The following is a 24,927-nucleotide window of genomic DNA, read 5'->3' as shown; positions in this document are numbered from 1 at the left end:
GGGGAAAATTTCTTATTGATAAATATTTGCCTAAATAATTTTCTGTTTGCATGAAGGATTTATGTCAGCTTCAGGAAACATAAGACAGTCATTTTCAGTGTCTGCTATTTTTATAGAGACCCATGTTATTCTACCCTGGTTAAAAATTCAATGTTGAATGTACAGTTCGCTTTAGGAATGTATTAATGGCTATACCTGTACTTTAAACCAAGCCCCCAGGTTAGCAGGGTAACATCACTAAGTATCATGCAGACCACAGTACAGCAAAAAAAAAAAAAAAAAAAAAAAATCTGGGAGATACTTTGAAGATGTAGAGGAAGCCTTCCTGACCGCCCAGCATGCAGCAAAGGTCCAAAGGGACTATCTCAGTTTATACCACTTGTACTTAACACACTACTTTTGAAACTAAGATGTATCAGACAGAAGCTCTCTTGTATGTGGAAGAAGGAAAGCAGATGAAGGACAGGATACAATACTGCAGCAGCATTCCACAAAACTGAAAATTTACAATATTATGGCAATCACCATTCATCAAATTAGATTATGGATCCTAAACAAGGGATAAAATGCCCTTCTACACCCTACTATAGGGCAGGAATGTCTTATACGAGAGTGCCAAGTACATTGTGTCCCTCCAGTCACAACTCCTTTTAAAGTTTTGTGTGAAAAGCAGCAGTGACTTGGTCAGAATTTACAGCTGAAAAAGTATTTTACAATATAAATTCCATAGCTAAGTGCATTATCGCATATTGCTCAGAAGTGACAAGAGTAGGTAATTCAGGCTTACCTCAAGTTGTCAGTCTCTTCTAACACTTTGGGAGGAGAACTAGCTTGCTGAGGTTCTGCATGGGGGTACGGGTCTGACCCCCACATCATGCGGGGCTCTGACAAAGGAACAGCGTGCTCTCTTGCTGAGCGAGCTATGTGGTCAAAGGAATCCGAACTAGCTGCTGATCCTTCTATCTGGTCTCTTCTCATCAGTGGTTTGGGAGGCATAATTCCTGGAACAGGTTTAATTTCAACAATTGAAACCAATTTAACATTAGCAAAGAGACCTAGCTCATAAAACAAAGAGGGTATCAGGGGGTCCTGAGAAGCACTATTCTCTCTCCTCCTATCTTTTTTCTGTACCTTCTGTTGTTGGAACCAAACGGTTTTTCACTGCCAGATGACTTCAGAATGATTAAATCATTCACCACCCTTACCCTATGTAACAACAAAATGAAAAGCTGTCTGCTTCCACTATAATGGAAGGAACCAGGCCTGTACATCTGTAAACTTGTGGATTAATTTTCTGCTGCAAGATCCAAATGGCAAAGGCACGATGAGTGTACATACAAGTGTTTTATGGCACCCTGTTAAGGACTACAGGTCTATGTTTTAAATTAACATTTTAAAGAATTTAGCTTTTCTAATTGCAAGTCAGATAGCCATTCTAAAAGTTAAAAAGGACTTTTAGTGCCAGGAATCTGAGAACAGAAATATAGCAAGTATTCTGAAGGTGCTAGCTAGTACACAAGATAAAAAAAAAGATATATTTTTTAAATAAAGTGCTACCAAGTGCTAACACGAGAGATAAATGGTTAAACACACCATTTTTATAGTGTAATGACCCAACTCATGCCAGCTTTAATATTTGCAGCCAAGTAAGGCTTACAATGACATTTTGAATACAGCCCTGTCACTAACATGCCTTGATACAGGAGAAAGCTGTGATTTTACTTTCTAGTCAAAGATATACATTGATGTATGACTGTATCATTCTCCCAGTATCACTAAAATCTACTTAGTCTCAAATAATGTAGTTTTCTTTTTTATAAAACTTATCTATTTACAATTACTAGACACAGGTTAAGGAAAGACATCTATTTCAAAACTGAGCAAGTTCAACAGTCAAACGTGCTGCCAGATTTTACCTGGATGAATTGGAGGCATATCCATTGCAGGCCTTCCTGACATCATTCGTGGGTCCATGTAAGACTGCATCATTAGCCACCGGGGATCAAAGCCCATTGAAGCTAAATGCTGAGGATGTGGCTGCATCGGCTGGTAAAGGGGTCTATGCTGGGGAGGAGGTACAGGGCCACTAGAGGGCTGGGAGGGAGCAGACTGTGGAAGTACACCTTGCTGCTGTTGCTGCCACTGTTGTTGCTTCATCTGCTCCTGAATGATAGAAAACAGTATTACAAGATTAAATTATTATTTTTAAAGATTAAGACTTGAGCAGAATTAATAACCCTTAGAAACAACAAGTGTAGTCACCTCTGGGATACTAAGCATCCTGAAAATTAATCTCAAATAGGAATCAGGATGAACAAGGAGAAAAGGAGGGGGAAAAAAAGGCTGGACAATTTAGAGTAACTACAGTTTCACTAGTGTTTGGCTGAGATATAGGAAAATCTACACTTTGTGCATGTTGTGAATAACAAGTGCTCTTCAGAGCATAGGAACTGAGTGCAAATTACATTCATGAGTGTCATGCCCTTTAAAGAAGAGCTGCAGAAACAATGATAATCAGATAGCAGCTTCCAAAAGAATCCACAGGGCAAAGCTCTACTTCCAGCAATTGATGCAAAAAGCAGCCAGTGTTGAAAGCCTCTCTTGTCTTGTCCTCCCTTATACATTTTGCAAGGGATGAGAAGTGCTTACTGCAAAGGAAATTCTGCCAATACAATAGATATCACAGAAGCTGGAAGCCAACACCTCAGACTTTTAAAAAGAATCCCTACAGTCACATTCTTATTTAGAATGAGGCAGAAAGACATCATTTTAGTGAACTTGTTAGTTACCTGCTGCCTCTGAAATCTTGGCGGTAGTGATTTCTGGAACTGTTTAGAATAGCCTGAGGAAACAGCAGGACGTGGCTGAGATCCTGAATCTGGCTCACTCTCATGAGTCACCTGTGCAGTCTCTTTCTCATTCCGACCACTGTCTTGTCGGGTAAAGACTGGCTGATCTTCTGAGAAAACAAACCAAACCAAAACCAAACAGATGTGAGACGAGTGCATCTGAAAACTACAATAATTTCATGTTAACCAGAGCATCAAATAAAGGACCTCTCTAAGATGAATAACCTTTCTCTAACCTCACAGTTTTAGTTCTCAAAACAGACATGCAAAAATGTTAAGAACAGCACCTCAAAATACTGTCATTAATCCATCTCTCAGCATCCCTTTTAAACTTAAGCTGTGCAATCAGATGTCATTTATGTTGTAATATTGTGTGATTTAAGAAGTGCTGCATCAATGCTACCATATTAAATGCGGATCAACTTATTTATGCATCCAAGTTCAGTTTCACAATCACTTTTATCCATTTAAAGCTTAGAAAAACGTTAGACTATGTTTAATAACAGTTTTCCTGTTGCATTCAAGCTCCACTACAAAAAAAATGCACCAATTTTAAACATGCTCTTCGCATCTACTTCTCTAGGCTTTCTTAAAGAACAGAATAGCTGAAATAATTTACATTGCTTCTTGGCAACATGAATTGCTGACCCTCTTATCAAGAAGAAAGCAAGCCTTTTTTTCCTGCATTCTTTTATGTCCAGCCTAAATCACAGAACCAATTTTTCCTTTAACGTTTTGATGAGCTGGCCAAACAGGTCTAGCTCAAAGGACACAGTCAGCAGCTGTAATGTGCCAGGAAAATAAATGGTCTTGATGCACTTAATTAGGTATTCAAATTAGACTCTTAGATTACTACTATGCTCTGTGGCTCAGCTTCAAGAAAGACAACTCCTACTTGTGTGCAAGCATACCTTTTTCTTCCTTGTTATTCCTGCTTTCACTTTCTTGTTTTTCTACTACAGGTGTTGCCACAGGTTCTACAGGCTCAGGAGCCTCATTTGCTGGTTTCTCCTCTTCTTTCTCCTCCTTTTCTTTCTCTTCTGTCTCTGTCTCCTTTTCTTTCTCATTCTCCCTTTCTTGCTCTTTTGCTTTCTCCAGTTTTTCTTTTTCTTCTTTTTCTTTTTCCTTCTCCCTCTCCCTTTCCCTCTCTTTTTCCTTTTCCCTTTCCCTCTCCCTCTCCTTTTCCCTTTCCCGTTCTCTTTCCCTCTCTCTCTCCCTTTCCCGCTCCCGCTCCCTTTCTCTTTCTCTTTCCCTTTCCCTCTCTCTCTCTCTTTCCCGCTCTCGCTCTTTTAGAGGGTCTTCTCGGGAGGGTTTTGTCATACAGCCAAATTTCTCATTTAACCGTTTCAGCTTTTCTGCGCAAGCTGCTTTTCTTTGTTCTTCCATTCTTCTTTCTTCCTCTTCTCGTCGTTTACGGGCTCGCTCAACTGCAGCAGATATCTCTGATTGTTGCCTTCTCCTCTGTTTCCATATTTCATCTTCATCTGGTACTGGTTTAGGGGGAAAGGGTCCCTGCCTTCCAGGTATCTGGCGATCAGGAGGAGGAGGATGCTGCAATATTTAAATCACTAAGTTAGGTAGAGCACATATTATATAGAACAGCAAGGTGAAATGGGCATTTTAACTACAGCCAACAGATGTATTTGGATTGCACTTTTAAAAAGTGAGGTTTGAGAGACAAACCAAGACCCCACCCTCCTGCTCCAGTTACAACCCATGCAACCTGAGCTCAGAAAGGAGAAGAAAAGATTCAGTTGGGCTCATGTCACTGCTCCTTATCACTGCTCAGGCAAAGTGACTACAAAGATGACAAAACCCTTTTAGACTTGGTTACAGCCTGTGGGGGACAATTCAAAGTCCTCAAAGGAACCAAAGAAATTCAAGGTTGTCACAGGATAACAGTGATTTTTAAAAGGACTGCTGAAAATTGGAAAGAAGCTGCTATCTCCACACTTCACTTGGAACTTCATCTCCCTGTCTGCCTGGGCATGCAGCCAATACTCGGCCACATTCAGCCCTTAACCTCCCCACATCCCTGTCCTCTCCATTCCCCACACAAACGCTGGATAATCAAAACCTCTGGAAGTTTGCATGTATTTCATACGTCACTTTCAAGATGGGGCTGCTTTACACAGTTTGCAATGTGGTTGTGTCGAGGTCCCACTCCTATTCAGCCCCAGGTTCTGTGTCACTTTACTTGTTACAGAAAAGGCTTACCCCTATGCAAAGCATGTTTACTTTTCCTAGTGTAACTCCCTCCACCATCACATTAAAGAATTTAACTCTAGAAAATAAGGACAACTCTAATCTTTCTTACCGGTGGTAGAATAGATTTGGGATGAACGGGACCACCTCTGTCATGTATAGAGGGCTGTGCTGGACCCCGATCCTATTGGATCAAACACAAGAGCAGGGTAAACAAACTTACAACAGAAGTAAGGCTACAAGTTTTAGATGCACTGTTTTCTACTACTTTGTATATAAATCTGTATGCAAAAAGAGGGCAAGGACATCTCCATTTAATGTACTGATACAGCTGTACAACTTTAAAAATTCACACATCCAAATTTCTGAGTTTAGTCCACTGCACTCTTTTCCCTTAGGTTCAATGTAGCATCAAACCACGGAAGACTACACAATCTCTACACAGAGAAAAAGTGCAATGGAAACTAATTCAAGATCCATCTTCGCTCTTACTGTTGTCAGAAGAAAATGTTTCCCTGAAATTTTCAGACAAAGCCAACAGTATGTTTTCTTCAGGGGAAAAAAAAACAGCCAACAGACTGAAGCAGATATAAACTGAGTTGGTTGCCATTCTTCCTTTATTACAGGATAATCCAAAAACCAAAAAGGTCAAACTGATGAATTCTACATGGTCTGTAGAAAATGTGTCTACCTGAGAAGTAAGAAGCAAGCTGATATGATACTGTTTATATTAAAGAGAGCCTGGTCACGATATAAAAAAATCAGGAAACGTGTGGGCCAACAGGGTGCTATTTGCCCTGTGCCACTAGCAAACATGATGGATACGAGAATGGCTTCGTTCTGTTACGGGAATGGACAGGCAACAGAACCAAGTTAAGGCATGTTACTTGAGCCACAGCAACCAACATAGGAGTTCTTACCCCTTCACATCTCCGGATTAGAACACGCTAAATAAATACATGCTACTACATTTTGGGACCAGAAAAAGCTAAGCAGCACTCCATCAGTTATTGCAGCTAAAATAATCAGTAACTAATGCTTTTACTCATGTTCACAACCTTAATAGACCTGACAGTTTGGAAAGACACCTGATGCCAAAAGAGTCGAAGGGAAGAAGACACAAACCTGATCAAGCTGAGTTTTGCCATAAGGCCCTTTGGCCGCTGTTGTGGAAACCTGGGTGGCAGACTTAGCGTTTGTCTGCTCTTCTGCTTCCTTCTGGCCATCGGGGCTCTGAGAATCTTTTGTTGGTGTTTGTTCATCACTGGGCAAAGAAATAACAAAAATCAAAGGTGTACTCCATATACGTCTTTGGTGATTTATCTTCTATCCCCTGCATCTCTTAGCAAGAGTGAAAGATCCTCACAGTAAAAATCACTTCCACTGCATGCCCACGTGACTGCCATCTGCAGACAGTTATGCCGTTTAATACAATATTAAATTACTGTAATAAGCGTTATTGATATGAGTACTTCATACATTTCATTCAACTTTCCCAAGAGCTAAGCTAGTTATGTGGCATTCACACCAACTGGCAACACCAACTCACCCACTTTCCTTCTCTTTTTGACTGCTTCCTTGCTCATCGTCATCACTGAAGTTCAGCTGCTCAGTGTAATCCACTTCACTCTGAGCCCCTGATGCATAAGCACGTATTCCATTAATCATTCAGAAGAATTCGATATACAAATAACAGAAATCACCAGTCTGACGTTCTTACCTGCCCAGCCTTCATCAGCCTCAGCATCAAGGTTATCGAATTTATCAAGTTCTTTCAGCTCACTAGCACTAAGAATGGACGGGCGCTCAATAGGTTCTGAACACCACGAAGGTGGTCCTCTTCCTCTTGGCCCTCTGAAAAAGAGAAACAAAGGTGACCATTATTTATCCAGCAGAATAGCTAAATAGAAGGCCAACTTGTATGACAATTGTTTCAAGCATACACTACGCTGTTCTCTCACATCAGGTTAAATGTGAAGCATCATCCATACATGAGACTATTGTAGTTCAAATCATTACTGCTACATCACCACAGTTCTCCACGGAAGAGAAAAATTAGATAACATAGCCTTGCTTGCACACTTTGCAAACAAGCCAAATGTTCCATGCTGTTTGTTGACAGTAGAAAGCCACCCTTCTTATGCCACTATCCACTTCAAAGATATTTGTTTGTATTTTTCATGCTTTTTCCATTGTCAAAGCTTCTGTACTCTTTGTACTCCTATACTTAAGTTCTCTCAGACATTGTCCAGCTTCTCCTCTCTTCCTGCATTCCAACCACAGACTATCTGTCAAAGTTCATACCATACCGCCTATTTTATCCCATTTCCTATCCCATTTTGTATCCTATCCTATTTCATATCCCATTTCATGCATGTACATAGCCATCCTCAACCAGGGGAACACACAGAGAAAGGAGTAAAATTGATTTCATAAAGGATTAGAGTTCTACTTTCACTGATGAGCAGTACAGTTGAGAACCAGGAATTTACTTTGTGACAATGGAACAACAGTCATTTGACAGTCAAAGTGCTGCTTGAAGTTACAAATGTGGCCCTAACTCTCCTGCTCTTCAGATTCAAAAGCTCTGTAACATGCAGGATTCCTTTAAAGCAGGATCCCTTTAAGTTTTGCAGCTGAGCTGTGAAACAAAAGCCACTCCATGGCACAGCTCCACAGAAGCCAAACTTGAGACTAATCAGTGACAGCATATAATTGTAATCAAGACTTACAGGGCAAAGTATTTTTTTGTTATTATTTTTTCCCCCCAGTTTGAATCACACGCACAGTTGATACTTACAAAACAGGAACACTTGTAAGGTGTCTTACCTACTGGGCTCAGAATTTGGAAACCTTGTGGGGCCTTGCATGGAAGGAGGATACGCCATTCTAGGATACTGATTGAACATCTAAGAAAAGTTTCAAACGGGAGACATTTGTTAAAAACCATCATTGCATTAAACATACTGACAACATCAAAGGAATCATAATGGAAGTAAAGTAAGGCTCTTCAATTAAAACAGTCTTCTCAAACGACAAGCATGTGACATCAAGCCACCAAGGTGGAGCAATTCAAGTATTCATCAACTCCTGACAAGTTGAAACTTAGTGCAGCAGGAGTGGCAATATGCAGGCAGATCCTTGGGGGATCTGGTTGTTTTCCCACTGTTCTATCTAAACTACTAAACTTTCATTGGAGGGAGGAGAAAGGGGTTTAGAGGAATCACACTAGCCAATAATCAAACTTTTTGTATAACCACTTACATAAGGGGGCATCATTGCCCTGTACTGAGATGAGATAGGTGGTTGCTGCTGGCCATTCAGCTTGGGCTGTGGGACTTGTGGTAACCGCGGATCCCTCTTCTCTGCTGCCTTCTGGCCATCGTTTTGTTCTGCTGGTGTAGCGTTGCCATCTTCTTGCCCAAGACCTTCTTGATCAGCTGTAGAATTGGGTGAGTTGCCCTTATTACCGCCTTCTCTCCAGTTAGTAGCATCTGCATTGACAGAATCAGTACGAGAAAACAAGGACAGACTTTATATTGCAGATTCACAGACAGGAATGAGGAAAAATACATTCTTCCTACGCAGCTCTGTGACATAGCAATGTGCGCGGACAGACTTTCGTACTTGCTATTGAAACAAACAATAGCCACTTGAGAAACAGGGAATGCTTTCTAATCCTCTCCAGCCCTACTCCAGCTGTGATCCTGAAGGGTAAGAGTTAAATCTACAGACCACTAGTTGTTTTTCTCTACCTTCCAAAACACAAGGTGATTTAGGAAGGGTATTGATAATAATAAAATGCAAAGATTAAGCTGCTTATGCAGAGGCCTCTCATGATTCTCTGAAGCAGCTCGAAATGACGTATCTATGCATTGTATTTCTAAGTAAAGACAGGTATCCAGAGCCTGGCTTGTATCGGATAAGGAAGGAATAGAAGAGATGAGGGCTGTACTTAATTAGTTATTTAGAGAGTTCTTTAAATACACATTGTGTCCACTGTGGTATCTGGCAGGTAGAAGTAAGAAAATGCCAATATGGTGCAACTAACCAATGCTCCTCAAAGCACAAGTGGACTACTGACCAGAGTTGGCAAAGAGAGTGGACTGCAGGAGAGGACTGAACACGTGTTTTCCACACTGGGAACACAGTAAAGTAGAAAAAAAATCTTTATGACAATTTCTTAAATAAGCTAAATGTATGATGGAGGTAGTCACACGACTTTCATGTGGGAGGACAGTTTGCAGCTGCTTCTTTACTGTAGGCATGTTTGTTAAAATGACGAATTCATGAATTATTTTGTACAGGGAGCATATACTCTTGTAATAAATGAGTTCCAGACAACTGCATGCAATTTCACAAAAATTTGTACCATATACTTACTTTGTGGTCGTAAGCTGGGTCCAGATCCGTGGGTCTCTTCAGATGCATCTTTATCTTTGCCTGACTTTTCCTGATCCCCAGCTGCCGGCAGACTGGGAAACTCTTGCTGGAAATAACTATTTACTGGAAGAGCTGGACCTACAAAAGAAGATACTCAGAGTCACAAATTTTCCATAGTCAACAGTTCAGAAAGCAATCCTATAAGCCTGATCATCCTTAAAATGTGAACCATAGAGCTGCATTAATTTACTGGTAATGGAATTCATGAGCCAAGAGCAATCCTCATAAAACATTCACACTTGCTACCAAAGTTGTTAAATTTACTAGGCCAGCTATCACATTTATTTGGAATGAGAATAATCCAGAAGCAAGCACCAGAGAGCAATAATCGACAGCTTGAATTGTCCAATGGAATGAGACATAGCATGGGGAATACCTGAAGTTCTTCAGCTATGTTAGCACATCTTTTTTTTTCCTTTCAAAGATTTCCCTTCTTTTATTCTATAACTACTGTCCACCCAAGGACAGGCAACCAACGTATTGCAAAAAGTCCTTGAGATTATTCACTATTCTACTAAGTTTCTCAGGATTTTTAAAGGCCAAATTTACATTGCAAGAGAAGTATCAAAGCACTGTCATGTTTTGATTTCTAAAAGCTAAAAGTCCAGATTGGAATTTAAGACTTCTTTTGCACATGGTAGAGAGGCCAAATAAGTAGATTGTCTTCTATAGCAGGTTTCATTTGCATCTACTCTGAATCAATCCCCCCATCCCATATACATAATGAATATTGACCTCTTAGGTCAACAGCCTTCTAATACCAAATGACTGATAATCTTACTGAGGGAAGATTTCTATTCTAACAGCCTGCTCATATTCCTGCTTTTAGTAGCTACTGTAAGAGGCTGTGTATTAGGCTACGTGGGCTCTAAGGCAAACTGACAAAAAAAGGATCTGAACACTTACAGCCCCCAAAATTCCAACCTCCATTATATGTGCTTTTTTTTTTTTTTTAAGCCAGCAGCTAGAAGAGACTATGTTCTTTGTGATCCGTGAAAAAATCCTTCATAGCAATACAAGATAAAAGACAGGGATCCTTGCTGTTTTCATTTTTTTTGTGATATTATGACAAGCAAATGCCACAATATTTAGCTCTGTGCCTAAAAATTGCGCTACAAGCATAAGAATCATCAAAGATTTGATGGTAGCAATTAATCCCAACTCCTAACCAATGTGTGGACCAAAAAATAAATGCTGGTCATTAGATCATGGAGTTTCTTTTTTCTACGTGGTCACCCACAGCATCAGAGAAGGGCTTAGTTTTGCCTGACTCGAGTTGAGTCTTACACAAGAGCATGAGGCAGTTGGCTGGATGACTGCTGGAATGCATACGAGGCATCTGGAAGAAGTACAAGTTCCACCAGCCAACTGCAGATCAGCAAAGTATGAACACAACAGGTGTATCCCAAGTCGCAAACTGAGGATGATAGCAAGCAGCTGATGCCAATTCTCATTCTGTATTTCTTCTTGAAACAGCAACCCCCCTACTGCATTAATTGAATGAAATGAGGACACCATCTGGGCTTGGCACAGAAGCTACCATGGTAACCATAAAATAATTAGCTAAATGCATTTTGGAGCCATTGAGCTGAATCACTATTTGCTGTGTCACATCAGAGAAGATCTTATCAGCTTATGCAGAAAGCCTGCTGCAAAGTTTTCTGCATTCCAGCATTGTGTATTTTTTTTTTTTTTGAAACCTCTATTATATAATACTCTTGCAAGAGCTTTATGGAGGAGAGTTTCTGTCTTTGAGAATGAAAGAAACACTGAACATTACACAGGAGAACAAGAAGTGAAGAATCTAGAATTGCAGCTTCTAACACTCACAGCAAAAAAAAAAAAAAAAAAAAAAAAAAAAGGCCAAGTCATTAGATACGTGATGCTAAACTCCAAATAACAGCTTAGAAGTTACCTCCATTCAATCTAGATTTTACTACTCTAATATTTCTATCTGAAAGAGAAATCTTTCATTAAGAAAACTATCAATACAAAATTCAAGTATTTTTTTTTTCAGTCACAGGAAGCTTGCAAGTTTCAAATTTAAGGGATAAAACATGTTGTTAATTTCCAAAATGGAGACAGGAATCTTAAGTAAGCTCTCACTCTGGGAGCAATTTTTAAACCCTGCTAAAGATTTAACTCTGATGTTATACCTGTCACAAAAACACTCAAGCTGAGATCCACACTAGTGGAAATTGTATGTTGTATGAAATGATGGAGAACTATTACATAAAACAGAGTAAAAACAGCTTTAACGTTTTTCCCCAGGAAAAAAAAAAAAGAGATAATCTACTTTCACTTTGAAAACAAAACAAGTAAGGAATCTATAAAACAAAAGTACTGTCATGGTAAACATTTAAACAGAAGTGAGACTACACACATTTTGCAGAAAACAATCCAAAATTATGACTACATCAAGTACTAACTGTTTACAGTTCTCATGCCAAAATTGTATGATTGGCAACAACTGAGATTTTCCCTCCCCACCACTGCCACACTCAGCACTTTATGCCAGGACCACCACTTCCCTGTCAATCCAAAAAAAAAAAAAAAAAAAAAAAAAAAAAGAGGCTACACAGGTCCTTTAAAGGCAGTCAGACCTGCTGCTAAATTGGGCTGGAGCTCGCTTGAGTGACAGGACTAGCTCACTTTCAGCCAAGAAAGTTGCTTCCACAGCATTCTTAGTCCCAGCTGGCTTGCTCAAGACTGAGTCTGGGTCTCTCACAGCAGCATTCAGAGCCCACAAGGCTAGACAAGAACCTTTAACATCACTTACCATCTTGTCCACCTGGCTTGGTGTTGGCCCATGATTTGGTAACAGGAGGTGCTTCTGGAGGAGCAGGAGCAGCAGGTTTCGGCTGTGTCTGTGGCACCTCTGGCTGTCTGAAATTAGAGGAAAAGCACTCATGAATACAAGAGAATGAGCACAGAATAAGATTGTCAGGATTACTACAGCAAACAAGTGAATGAAAGGAGGTAACTATGCAGCTGAAGAACCACTAACTACTTTGCTGTAGAAAAAGCATTTTCTCATATAAAAGGAGTTGTGACAGTAACAGTTAAAATTGGAATAAATTAGCTAATTTGATCAAAAAAATCTACAGCCATGGAAGGGTATAATTCAGAATAATGTTCTCTTGGCACAGGAGCTGGGAGAAGAAAGAACATTAAAAAAGACTGCCGTGAACATACAGAAAGAAGACGAGCATGTCAGAAATTACTAAGTAAAAAGAACTGATAATGAAAGCTAGAGACATTATGAAAAAAATATGGGTACCATGAATTGGAACAAGAAAGTTTACATCTGTTAAGAGCAAAGACAGTCTCAATTTTGCCATCTTGACAATGAAAACAGACATTTAACAACTCCTCATTCTTTCCAATCCAAAAAGTGAGCGTATTCTAGAGGAAAATATTTTTTAATCTATAAATTCAGTAATGCTGCATAACCTCTTTCAAGAATGTCTGAAACCTGCACATACAATTAACTTAAGACTTCAAAGCATCCATGTCTCTGCCAGTCAGGACCTCCAGCTCCCAAGTACTCAGTTTTTTTTTGGTAACATAAGAATGACACAGGAAGTCTGATAGTCTAGACCTGCTGTATCGTACCAGTGAAGAGACAATTAGTACAAGATTGTCCAGTAGTCTACTCCCTTTGCACCACAGACCATGAAAATGAATTTGCTTTGAATGAAGGATAACAATAAACTGACACCCATTAACATCTTTTTCTGGAAAACCACCCTTCAGATTCTGTAGTTATCTCTATAAATGTTATACAGACAGCTATGCATAATATTTCAAAAGCAATTGTAAATGCTTTAAATCTCAGATTTTATTCCTTGGAGCTCCTCTCTGTTATGTAACTCCAGTTCTAAACAGGCTCAGCTATCTAAGCACTGTCCTATAGGCACACCATTTGATGAGGGAAAGAACTCAGCTTGGGGCCAGCTGATTTAATCAAGTCAATGCACAACTGGCTGCATTACCCAGGAAAAGGGATAGAGGCAATACACGTAGGAAGAGCAACAACTTGGGAAAGCAGCAGGGAAAGAATTAGTAATCACAGGAAACAAGTAATTCATGCGAACTCCAAAATAGCGAAACAATAGAAAAAAGGATTTAAGCTAAATACCAAGCTGATAAAGAGATTTCCTTTATCCAGTATTCTTGGGGTGAATATCAGAACACTCAGAAATGGAAACACTTAAAAACATATTGAAAATTGGAGAAAAATGGTCTGAAGACTTGACCAAACTCTAGATGGCTTGAATTTAGGAAACGTGACTTGTGGCCTAGGCATACACACCACTGTGAGGCATCAAGTTCCTTCCACCCATTAGTTTTACTTGTATGTGGTTTTTAAGGCTTTTATCAGAATAAAGCATAATGAAAACCAAGGCAAACACCTTCCAGTTGCAGATAAGGGGTAGCTATTTATTTACAGACACACAACTACTGGGACAAACATTATAAACTGTGTTTTTATTAAACAAGCCATTGAGCTCAACACCAATTTAACTAAACCAAATGTAAATAGCCTCTGATGTGTAGGAAAAAATACCATACAACACTGGGCAGAGTATCGTAAATTTGTGGTTTCATAAACCTAAAATAAAAGCTAAACACAAAAAGTATCTCCTGAAGTCTAACAGCCTTTCAGAGAGATGTCAAAAATGACATCTAAATGTAGGAAAATACATAGGAAGAAATGAAGTGACAGCAAGAAGGGGAAGCCAGCCTTCAATCATCTGTTACTTCCACAAGAGCACAACAAACTACCACCACCACATCACTGCAAGAAGCAGCAAAGCTTCTGCTGCATGATTGAGAAACTGGCTGCAGAGCTTAGTTAACCACAGCCACGGCTCCATGAGTTCAATTTCCAGCATGAAACCGGATCTATATCCAGATTGAAGATGGCAGACATTTCTTCCTACAACTTGAACTCAGTGCCTCTATCTTCTGTTTTCAGAACAATTTATATGTTGAAGAATAACACTTAAAAGCCACTTCCACTTCTGCAGTGAGAACAGTATTGTTTTTTTAAGCTTAAATGGCAATAAATTTCGCTTTAAAGCACTTTCTGATTAGATTATTGAAACATTTTACTCTATTTTCTTTTGAGGTTGCCAAGAGACTTCCCATGCAATTGTGAAACAAACTTAGTGGATGAAACTGAACTGAGCACAGGCAATTAAATTATACACAGCATACATCTGAAAATCAACATCACCCCCACTTCTGTTTTGTTTGTATTACTTCTTGTGGCAGTGTGAAACTACAGCATGACATTTAAGATACAAAATTTTTGTTTGAAGTCTGTGGAATTTATGGCATACTAACCAAACAAATTAAAGTGAAAGTATTAAGAACCGCTAGGAAAACAAAGAGGAGATTCTAACCAACATATACAAACCAAGGATTTAAGCTTTTGCTGCCCTACATCAGGAAAAACATATTAAACTGTACATCTTTGCATTCTCACAAACTTGCAAGCTATTATTTAACTTAGCTGCTGTGTACCCATGGATTCCTCTTAGAGCTTAAAGAGGATTTTAAGGCAATTAAACCAATTTTGGTGCTTTTTGTTGTGTCCCCCTTCCCACAGTTACTATCCCCTAATAGTAATGTTACTCCTTACAAAAATTTATCGTGATGCTTTGTCCTCTCTAGTAGCTATCTTAAGGACTGTCAAGTCTAAACAGTTCCTTCCCACTCCCTACCCATCACTAGTTTTAAAAAACTTGAGAAACGTTACAGCAAAACAACCCTGATCTCGTTGGTCACTTACTTTTCTTCTTCGTGCTGTTCTTGTTTTGAAGCCCATCCTGTGCCATCCTTAGGCACAATGTTCACATTAGGGTCATTGCCTTTGTTCTCTGCTTTGAGGCTAGGGAGGTTAGCTGGCGGAGGCATCCTCCTCGAAATAGCAACTTTTCCAAGGCTTTGTAATCCATGGCGTGTGGCAACTACATGTCAAAACAGAAAGTTCAAGTCAACAATGCTGGGTGGCAGGTAGAATTCCTGCAAAGCTGCAGCAATCAATTTTAAAGGTTTGCAAGACAGTGAGAAAATTGAAGACTAGGAATTAGAAATTCAAATTCTTCATGACTTCATTTTAAAAATGGGAATTTTAAATACTTGGCCTGAGAGAACTTGAGTATTTTGAATAACGTATCATAACGTATCACTATGGTTAAGCTATTCCAGAAACAGAAAGGGATATATGGCCCCTGTTTGTATACAATGCTCAGGACAGAAAGTTAGAGGAGCCATTATAAATATGATGTTGATTTCTTAATATCCTTTAAGATGTCATCAAGCGATATTCTTTCAGTCCTTTGGTGGGTGTAACATGCCTTGTGTTGAGGAATACCTACATGGTTCCATCCCACTTTTTTTGCTGCCAGTTTCAGTTGGCAGATGCTGCTCTTGCAAAAACATTCCTCAGAGTGTTTACTCCAGACCACTATTATGAAAAAACAGCGTGAAGCCAACACACTACGTTGGACATTCATCCTACCAGCTACTCAATTCAGATGAACAAGTATAAGATAACATCCTAAACGTGTTATATCAAGCATCTCAGTTGCAACCTTTGAAAATTATAGTAAACTTCAACGAATTTGGAACCTCCATCCCAATTCTTCAAACAGTCCCCCTCCTTTTTGTCAGCAAAACAGACAAAAGAACATGAAAATACACATTCCCCGCCCCCCCCCCCCCTTTTTTTTTTTTGGTAATCAGACGATTCCAGTTCTGCCAAAGTTTGTTACTTATACCACTCAAGGAACAAATGCGTTCACTAAAGATCTCAAAACAGCAGTGCTTTTACCTCTGAGAATATCTTCTAAAAATTCACTAAAAAGCACAGCTGGGAAATGGCTTGTCATATGCTGATAACAAATGTAAACTGCAGCTGTAGAACAGTTCTTATTTACTTATATTCTGCTTTCTAATAGACTGAAAACACTGACCCCCTTAACTGAAACTCTAGCTCATAGGTAACCAGCAAATGTAATCAAGATTGTTTTTTCCACAATTCTTCCTATTAACGACTGTAACCACAGCCAATTTTTTTTAACTGCTTGATAATGATCACATCCTTTGCACTCTTAATTAGCTGCACAACAGTAATGATGAAACAGAATGCATAAATAAAGTCAGTTTAACTCACCTGTGGTTTTCTGAGTTTCCAGTGACTTTCCCTTGTAAGTATTAAACAGACTGAGTGTTGCATACTTTGTTTTTCCATCCTTTGCTTTTGTACTCTGGCCTGACTTTTCCGACATTTCGATGGAAACTCATCGAGTCTGGTACCTCCCGCTCACTCCTCAAAATCAGCCTGAAAACAAAACACCAGAAGAGCAAAACAGCTTGAATATAAGCCAATACTTAAGGGAGAGTTCACAAGACAGAAGTTGACAGCAAATTTAGTGCTATTATCACTATTTCTGTTAAGCAAACTGCAGATGCCTTCGAATACATTAGATTCAGGAGCACCTAAGCCTTATGAAACTCTATGCCATTTTAAAGGAACATCACAAAATCATCAGGAGGGTCAACATCCAAGCAGTATTGAACCCCCCCTAACGTTAAATATTGTCTATGATCTCACTAAAAAAAGAAAAAAAAGCATGCCGAGTTTCCATCAGCAGCTAGTTCCCCACTGGGGAAGCTCAATGACCTCACCCACTCCTGTAGCCAAGCGCTTAGATACCACTAACTGTGGTACAATATTTCTGGAATTTGCTTTTTTCCAATTAAAACCATCATGAACTCAGCAGCTAGAAAAAAATAAATACACCGAGTCAGAAGTTTCTTCAAAGCTAGGAACAGTGTATGTTCAGACAGGCAAGGTAAAGGAGTTCCTTAAACTAGGAGTTACACTGTTCTTCTTGCAGCAGTAAATTACAGGGTTGCTAGAACAGGTCATCCCTCTCCTTCCCCCAGAATAACAGGTCTTGAGAAGAACCACCCAGCAATTATCACCAATATTTCACTGGTTCTTAGAAGGCACTTCTCAGTATGGCTGCTCATCATCAGGCAGCAACACAAGTGAGCATTCACTTAAACAGAATATTATTATATAGTCAATTTAATCTTAAAAACACTAAAAAAAAAAAATCATTACACCCCTTACTACAACCATTTTCATCTATTCCCATGTTGAGTCCAGAAATTAGGGATGATCAAATACTCTCACATTTCATTCTAAGAGCGGACAACAAGAACCAAGTCAGAGCTGTACATCCTGCTCAAACCCTTTGGTGATCAAGCAGCTCCCTGATCACTCACAGTCTCAGAAGACCTTCAATAGAAACACAATTCGCACAAAAGGCACTCATATTCAGAAGAATCTGATAAACAAGCAGTCCAAAAAAAAACCAAAACACTTATTTGGTCATGACAGACAAACCAATGGCAAGAGACCAGTGAAGTTTAATTTATATGAGAATGATAACATTCCCACCCTCCCTTCCACCTACCTCAATTTACAAGCCATGATTGAAAAGATTAAGAAGTGGAGATGGCATACAGCCTCAGAACAGTCCAGCTTCAGTAGTAGGTTTTGGGCAGATGCTATTCTACTACAATCCATGCAGACTGCTACAAATGGGACACTCTTCAGCTTTGTACTGGTCCGTATACATGGCTAAGAGATGTATTCTCCCCTCTCACAAGGGGAAAGCATTTTACAAATTTTTTTTGGCCAGACTGGTCAGCATCCTCCCATCATCCAAAAACTTGAAAAAGAGGCTGGAAGCAGGCTGAACCCAGCCCACCAAGTTGACCACATAACCAGAACACAGACTTTGGATAGGGCTGATAGGCTGTCCCTTTTGTATCCAAAAAACTACATACTGAAATTGCAAGCTTTCACTGGAAGCCACAGCTCAGTGTTTAAACACCATTACAGTCGCAGAGAAGAAAAAACAAATAGCCCATTAAGTGACTTTAGATAAGCTTATCTGTGGAGCTAACAGTTAAGCAGATTGCCAGCAACCATTCACTCACTGTTCACGGCTGCCTCAATGATGATCTATGATTCAGCAACACACCCGTTAGCATTACTCATGGCCAGACAACTGCTTTCAGCCAGTCTGGGGACACGAATCAAGGCTGACTAGTTTATCAAGTCAGAGTCTAGGTCCTGCATTAACCTCTTCTACGAGGAAACCCAGGTTTATCATCAGGTCCTCAGTGAAACACCTGTGTAAGAACCTGGTTGATTCTTTTCCTTCAGTTCTCCTCCTTTTGCTCCCAAACTTCTCTTCGTGGTAGAAACCAGGCCACCTTGGTCATCCTGGAGCATCAAATAGAGAAGTAGGTTCTGGGCAGGTAATTACCAGGAGGGCATGGGTGGCAAACAAGTTTTCAGATGGGCATATAAACATGTGAAGTAATACACCACATTGATTTGCTACTCAGCTAGGTTCTCATACTCTTCCTATAAGAAAACAACCCATTATAATTTTAAGCTCAAGACCAGTTCCAGCCCCCAGATTTTGCAAATACAAAATGGCTTCACAACACTGAATAAAACAGAAGTTGGCAAAAAAAAACACTTCAGGTCATTGTTTGCCCATGCAATTTAAAAATGACATCTCATACCTTTGGTAGAAACCAAACATGGAAAGTCTTAACCATGACTCTTCTTCACAGAAGAAGAGAGAATACTTAGACAAATCTTAATTATAAGAATTGTTTTTTTTTTTTTTTTCCTGGAACATTTCATAGCTTAAAGAACAAAGGGTGGTAATTATTTCCCAATCGTGCTTTTTGATGTCAAGTTTACAAAAATCAACAAAGTAGGTCTACCCATTACAGCTGAGTTCTATGCCTTTTTTAGTATTTAGATTCACACTGTTTGACAAGTTTTTCCGAAGTTATGCTACAAAGAAACAGAATATTTTGAACTGATTAAAACTGCACATTCCTCAGTAATCTGATTTGCAGAAAATAGCTCAAGCACTGCAAGCAGTGTTCTCGTAAATTAGGCCAGTCAATACATTCACATTTAACTCGGTTTATACCTGACACTGGTTGCCAGAGAAGATACACTTGCAAAATTAGACTTTAGACTAGGTACTTATGTCAGAGATGGCAAATCCTCCCCTTGAGCCCATCTGGCCCTCTACAAACATATGTGCTAGGTCACACATTAAACAAGCACCCCAGTGCCATCCGGTAGCAGTTATAAAGAGATAATTGCGTGGTTCTAAGGCACAAGAAATAAAATTCAGGCTGTGTCCAGGTCCAATGGCTTTGCATTTTCACTCAACTTCACTTGTATATACCACATTAATATGCAGGAACATCAGAATCATTCCCTCTTTAGTACTGTCTATGAATTATTTTAACATAAAACATGCTTAACTCGTACATACAATTATGTTCTAGGTTGGCAATTACTAGACTCACCGAGTGATTCTAAATTTTCTCTAATATTTATCTTTTGTTAATTATGGGTAGCCAGCAGTTAGTCTGAACTCTATTAGTCAAACCCTTCCAAGGCAAATGCTACTGCCTGCTGGGTTTAGACTTACAGTCAAATGAGTAAGAATACGGGACAGCTGTATACCTCTGAACAGTAGCAACGTAAAAAAGATGTCAGAACTACTTACTAAAATTAAATAATTACCATGATAGCAAACAGACGGATAGGCAGCAGTACAAGTAATAACAGCAGCTGGCAGGGTTTACTGCACCATTAAGAAATTTAAGCCAGTCAGCAATTCCTTTTGAAAGCCTACAGTCACTATATGCATAATTACTGAAGGTGCAGTGCTTCCAAAATCCTGGAGCAAAGATTACCTTTCAGCCACTTCGTAATGTTATCGAGTTAACTGACCTTTCCTCTGCGACCTCAGGACCTGCATATTAAAGGTACTGTAATTTCTGGACCAGTCTTTTTTCAGACTGCAACCGGTTGACTTATTTAGATCCTGCAATGAACTCAGAGGCATGCGTACAGAAATTAGTACAGTAAGGAGCTGTCAACTTCTAGATACCCTGGCCACCATCAAGGAACATTTACTTGTACCCTCTCTTAGATACCTACAGTTGGTAGAATAAACAGAATGCAGTCTATTCTCCTAGACTGTGGTTGCCAGAATCCTATTTCTGAAATAAAATGACAAATGACAAACAGAACACCCACTGCCCACACACCAGACAGACCTTTTCCAGCAAGTTCCTAGCTCTCATGAATATTTCAGAATTCCCCCAAATAAACTGTTTAGAATTTAATAGTAGTGGTTCATGTATTTGTAAATTTTACATAGCATTTGATTAGGAAAAAACACAGATTAGAAAAGATTTTACCTTCAATTGAGAAAAACATTCTTTTGTGATTAAACAAGGAAGAAAGTATTTTTGAGGTCAAGTTTTCAGGACTGGAATGGTAAGACGTTTAAACCATTTAACATCATAACAGCAATTCTTGTCTGGTTTCCTCACTATGTCCATGTCAGTATTTTGTGGTTTTATTACACATACAAAAAATGGTTTTACAAACTTACATGTGAGAACAGAAGAGCATTCTGCCTAACTTATCACATTTTATTATCTCAGTGAACAGGTAAAGTACACACAGGCAGAGAAAGGGGAAGAGAGTAGTGTAAAAGTTCAGGTAGAAAGCTTCTTTATACACAGTTTTTGAGAGGCAGATCAACTCTCGCTATTGCTATGGGAAATAACTGTACTCTTTCTATTATGGTCTTCCAACTGATCTGCTTCTGTACACATTTGAAGCACAACATACACCATTCCTCACATCTGGCAGAAAGATTACTATTCCCTGTATTTTCCAGGCATCCCATCCTAGCTGATGTAAGCACAGATGGCCACATGAGAACATCTAGAACTCTATTTTATGCACTGCGTTTTTAAACTGCTAAACAAAATAAGTTTGTTTAAATGCAAGTGTAACATGTCAATAGATTTCTTCAGCAATATTACCACCACCTTTTACACAGTCCTACCAGCTCAGGACATGTCACCCCCATTTTAGCCTACAAGTGCTCAATCATTCGTGACAGGTAACATTTACATAAGCTTCACACTCCTTATTTAACACAGGATATCTAGTTCCCATCACTTCCACTCCAAAGTCTGTATCATTGCTGATTCTGAAGAAGGATGAGCTGCAATGATTTAAGGCAAGGCACACCATTCAAGACAAACTTGCTGAATATTTCCTAGGGCCTTAAGCTCTCAGTGCCTCAAGTGCCCATCTGTGAAGTGGGAAGCATCATAAAAAGCACTACATGAAAGTTTAGTCATAACTGGGACAAATTAGCACTTCTCAAAACACAAGACGAGAAACAAATCTAGAAAGATTTCTCATGCTGTCTTACCCTCATTTTAAGGGCACTAAAACAGTGGTTAGGGGGCCTCATATACAGATCTGTATCTGGCCATAACTCCACTTTTATTAGATTAGCTTTGTTTTGGTCCCACTAAAGAATGTGGTTCTGGTAGGTTTGGGAACAACAAAATACAACGCAAAAACGAAGCTTTCTTGCCACATGCCAGATGGATGATAGAGTCAGATGTTCCCAAACTCAGTGTTATCTATTTTGAAAAAAATCATTCTCAATACCTCAACAAGCCCCACACCTGACACCCCACATAACATGCCATTAAAAATTTGTTAGAAAGGAAAGCTTTCATTTCAACTCTAATTCTGGCACATTTAGACTCTTAAGTTTTTATTAAAAATTTGCCTCGTAATTGTAAAACCTAAACATAATCTGCAGCTAGATGTTAAATTCTGAAAATTTAAATTAAATTCTGAAAACCTGTGATCTTCAGAAAAGAGATTAATGGACCGTTTACAGATAAGCAAAGCCAATTTAAATGAGAAACATAGGATGCTGAATATCATGTGTTTGGAACCCCTGAAAGCTTTATGTCTAATTTATATCCCATTATGTAAAAGAATCCTGTTATTTTTCAACTGAATGCTCAAGAATATTATCTAATTACTGAATAGATGGTTTTGCACAAGGAGAAGGTTGCACACAAATATTGGTAAACTGAATTACAACTAAACATAGCGAGTTCATCTGACAGCACTATGTATGAATAATACACATTAACTAACGTTCTCTTATGTCCTCATATGTACAACTTTATAGTCCCCAAAGCACCACTCTGGGACTACAGTTTTCAGGACCTATTAAAAAAAAAAAAAAATCAATGTTTTGGCCATTTATCCCACTATAAACAGTTCTTAATAGCTTCAGCACCAGGTGGCTTGATATAACATGAAAACAAGCCTCACCCCCCCCTGTAACACATAATTAGCAAAACACTCTTTCAAATCAACGTAATAAAAAGAAGCTTCTGTAGTTTGGATTTTATTTTTATTTTTAAAAATAGAGTAATTTGCAGCAGTGTTCATTGTTAAGTAGGTTGCTGCTATGCAGGCTGAAAATTAAAGATTTCACGGACTTTTGAGCTATTACCCATACCTCAGACAAACCACATAGCTCTGCCGTCTATAAGAACTGTAGCTCTGCAGACCTTCAAAGCTTTCTGAGTAGATCTCGCTACAACTCATTCTTGAACAAGATCTATATTAAATTTTATTTACTCAGAGAGCCAGGCTAGTAATTCCATCCCCAGTTTTCTTCCACATCTGTAGATGTTGGGCTCACTGGTTTTCAGCCAAACTTGAAGAGGGTACAATGTAGAGACTACACCGGTTCTACAAATTTTCTGAAGGTAGATGGGCTGAATTGGAAAAGAAAACCCTTTCAATCATCCTCTCTCTTGTGCACTCATCACCTCTGAGGAAAAAGACGTAGCACAGGCTAATCCCCAAAGCATTGGACAATCTATAGGGAAATATTGTGAAAAACCCTTAAATGGAAAATCAAAGAGGAGCTCTGCTCCTTAGAACCAAAGCACTTGGAATAGGACAAAGCTGTAGCAAAGCAGGCTTTGCTAGTTCTTCAAATTGTTCCCCTTTGAGGCCTAAGAGCGTCTTCCCAAAACATTACCAAAGCCAGGTATGCACCGGGTAGAAAAGAGATCGTGACACAAAACAACCATTTGAGGACGCTATCCCACAGATGCATCTTGTAAAAATGCAGTGTGGGGATGCCAGAAATGAGCATTGACAAACACACCTGCACCAATTTTAAACTACAGTTAGCTGTCTCTTAAACAGAGCTGCTCAGTCAAGCAACGAAATACAACCAGGCACTCTCAAAAATTCAATACAGAAACTAAGCTTACCTCAAATCATTTTAGCTCAAACCAGCAATCCACAGAGCAAGCAAAACTTTTGTTGCCTTAGATTAGAAGGCTGCCTGTTGAATTGTCCTCTCTAAGAAACACCAGTCACATTCAACACATCCTTCCAACAGGAGAACCAGCAACAAACCACAAATATAAAGGGAACTTTTATGAGGAATCCCTCAAGTATAATAAGATGGTACCAGTAGCAGTGACTAACACTTTTAAAATAAACTTTCAGGACACATCCTGCAGCAGAGGAATATTAGTGGGAACTAAAATAATCTGTCATTTCTATTCAGCTTCTGCAGAGCATTGCTGAGAACAAAAGGAAATACGAATTAAAAGCAGCTGCCTGGAGTCAAAAGCCACAGATAAAAGGACAGCAGCCATACAAACCTCAGATCTGTCTCTACTCAGATTTGAATATTTATTTAACTATATGTGCATGAGTTTTTCAGTTAACATACACAGAAACCAGATTCCCATAGAATAATTCTGCCAGCAGAAGCCTGATCCATGGGATCAATCACCATCAGCAGCATGTCTTCTTAAATGCATCCATCTAACAGTGATCAAAAAGTCACAGACAGGATAAACTCTCCCTGGCAATAAAACTGTCAAAAACACACTAAATATTTTCTCATATCACAGGTTACTTTTGTTTAGCTAAGGTAATTAATACTACCTGTACTGTTTGTGAAATTTTCTTCTTCTGAAGTGAAAGCAGGGACTGATGAGGTTGTGGTCCCCTCCCCTCACAAGCAGAATGATGCCACTACAGCTACTTACAGCTACTAGGTATTTGGGAAAGAAAGGACAGTTTTCATTTTGTTTGAGGATATTTTTTTGTATGTTTGGAGTATCATATAAAGCCGGTTGGTGTTTTGACAAATAACACCTCAATATTGCTTAAGGCAATACCGTTATCCTGGGGATTCAATGCTTTCTATGATTATATGTCACTTTCTTCCATGTTTTACACCAGTGGCTCTATTTTGGTCTCCCAGTTAATACTGTATGAGAAGCTGTTCATCAGCACAGCAGTCTCACTTACTTTTACCTTTTAAAAGGCAGAAGATAATGTAAAGAGGTACTCAAAGTATGAACGTAACTATTCTCATGAACAAAATGCTGGAGTTAATAAGCGTCTCACTTAAATTATTCAATT

General features: G+C 39.1%; 1 protein-coding gene across 8 annotated transcripts in view; it reads right to left on the bottom strand.

Moving 5' to 3' along the window:
• Nucleotides 1-24,927, bottom strand: part of PRRC2C (proline rich coiled-coil 2C) — a 69,085-nt gene that overhangs the window by 34,581 nt on the left and 9,577 nt on the right. For 6 of the 8 annotated variants that reach the window (XM_032192183.1, XM_032192186.1, XM_032192188.1 and 3 more), the window contains 14 exons: nucleotides 16,684-16,851; nucleotides 15,298-15,475; nucleotides 12,277-12,383; nucleotides 9,438-9,575; nucleotides 8,319-8,563; nucleotides 7,884-7,963; nucleotides 6,775-6,908; nucleotides 6,604-6,691; nucleotides 6,180-6,318; nucleotides 5,167-5,238; nucleotides 3,761-4,400; nucleotides 2,790-2,959; nucleotides 1,917-2,163; nucleotides 788-1,001 (listed from right to left, as the gene is read on the bottom strand). In XM_032192183.1, the coding sequence (XP_032048074.1) occupies nucleotides 788-1,001; nucleotides 1,917-2,163; nucleotides 2,790-2,959; nucleotides 3,761-4,400; nucleotides 5,167-5,238; nucleotides 6,180-6,318; nucleotides 6,604-6,691; nucleotides 6,775-6,908; nucleotides 7,884-7,963; nucleotides 8,319-8,563; nucleotides 9,438-9,575; nucleotides 12,277-12,383; nucleotides 15,298-15,475; nucleotides 16,684-16,798 (2,567 nt within the window). In that variant the 5' untranslated portion in view covers nucleotides 16,799-16,851. The remainder of the gene's footprint in view (nucleotides 1-787; nucleotides 1,002-1,916; nucleotides 2,164-2,789; nucleotides 2,960-3,760; nucleotides 4,401-5,166; nucleotides 5,239-6,179; nucleotides 6,319-6,603; nucleotides 6,692-6,774; nucleotides 6,909-7,883; nucleotides 7,964-8,318; nucleotides 8,564-9,437; nucleotides 9,576-12,276; nucleotides 12,384-15,297; nucleotides 15,476-16,683; nucleotides 16,852-24,927) is intronic. The other 2 variants (XM_032192185.1, XM_032192190.1) reach the window with 1 other exon arrangement.

Source organism: Aythya fuligula, chromosome 8 (assembly GCF_009819795.1).
Source record: "Aythya fuligula isolate bAytFul2 chromosome 8, bAytFul2.pri, whole genome shotgun sequence".
NCBI classification, from domain to species: Eukaryota; Metazoa; Chordata; class Aves; order Anseriformes; family Anatidae; genus Aythya; species Aythya fuligula.
The sequence above is the reverse complement of the archived record's forward strand: the minus strand, read 5'-3'. Positions and strand labels throughout refer to the sequence as shown.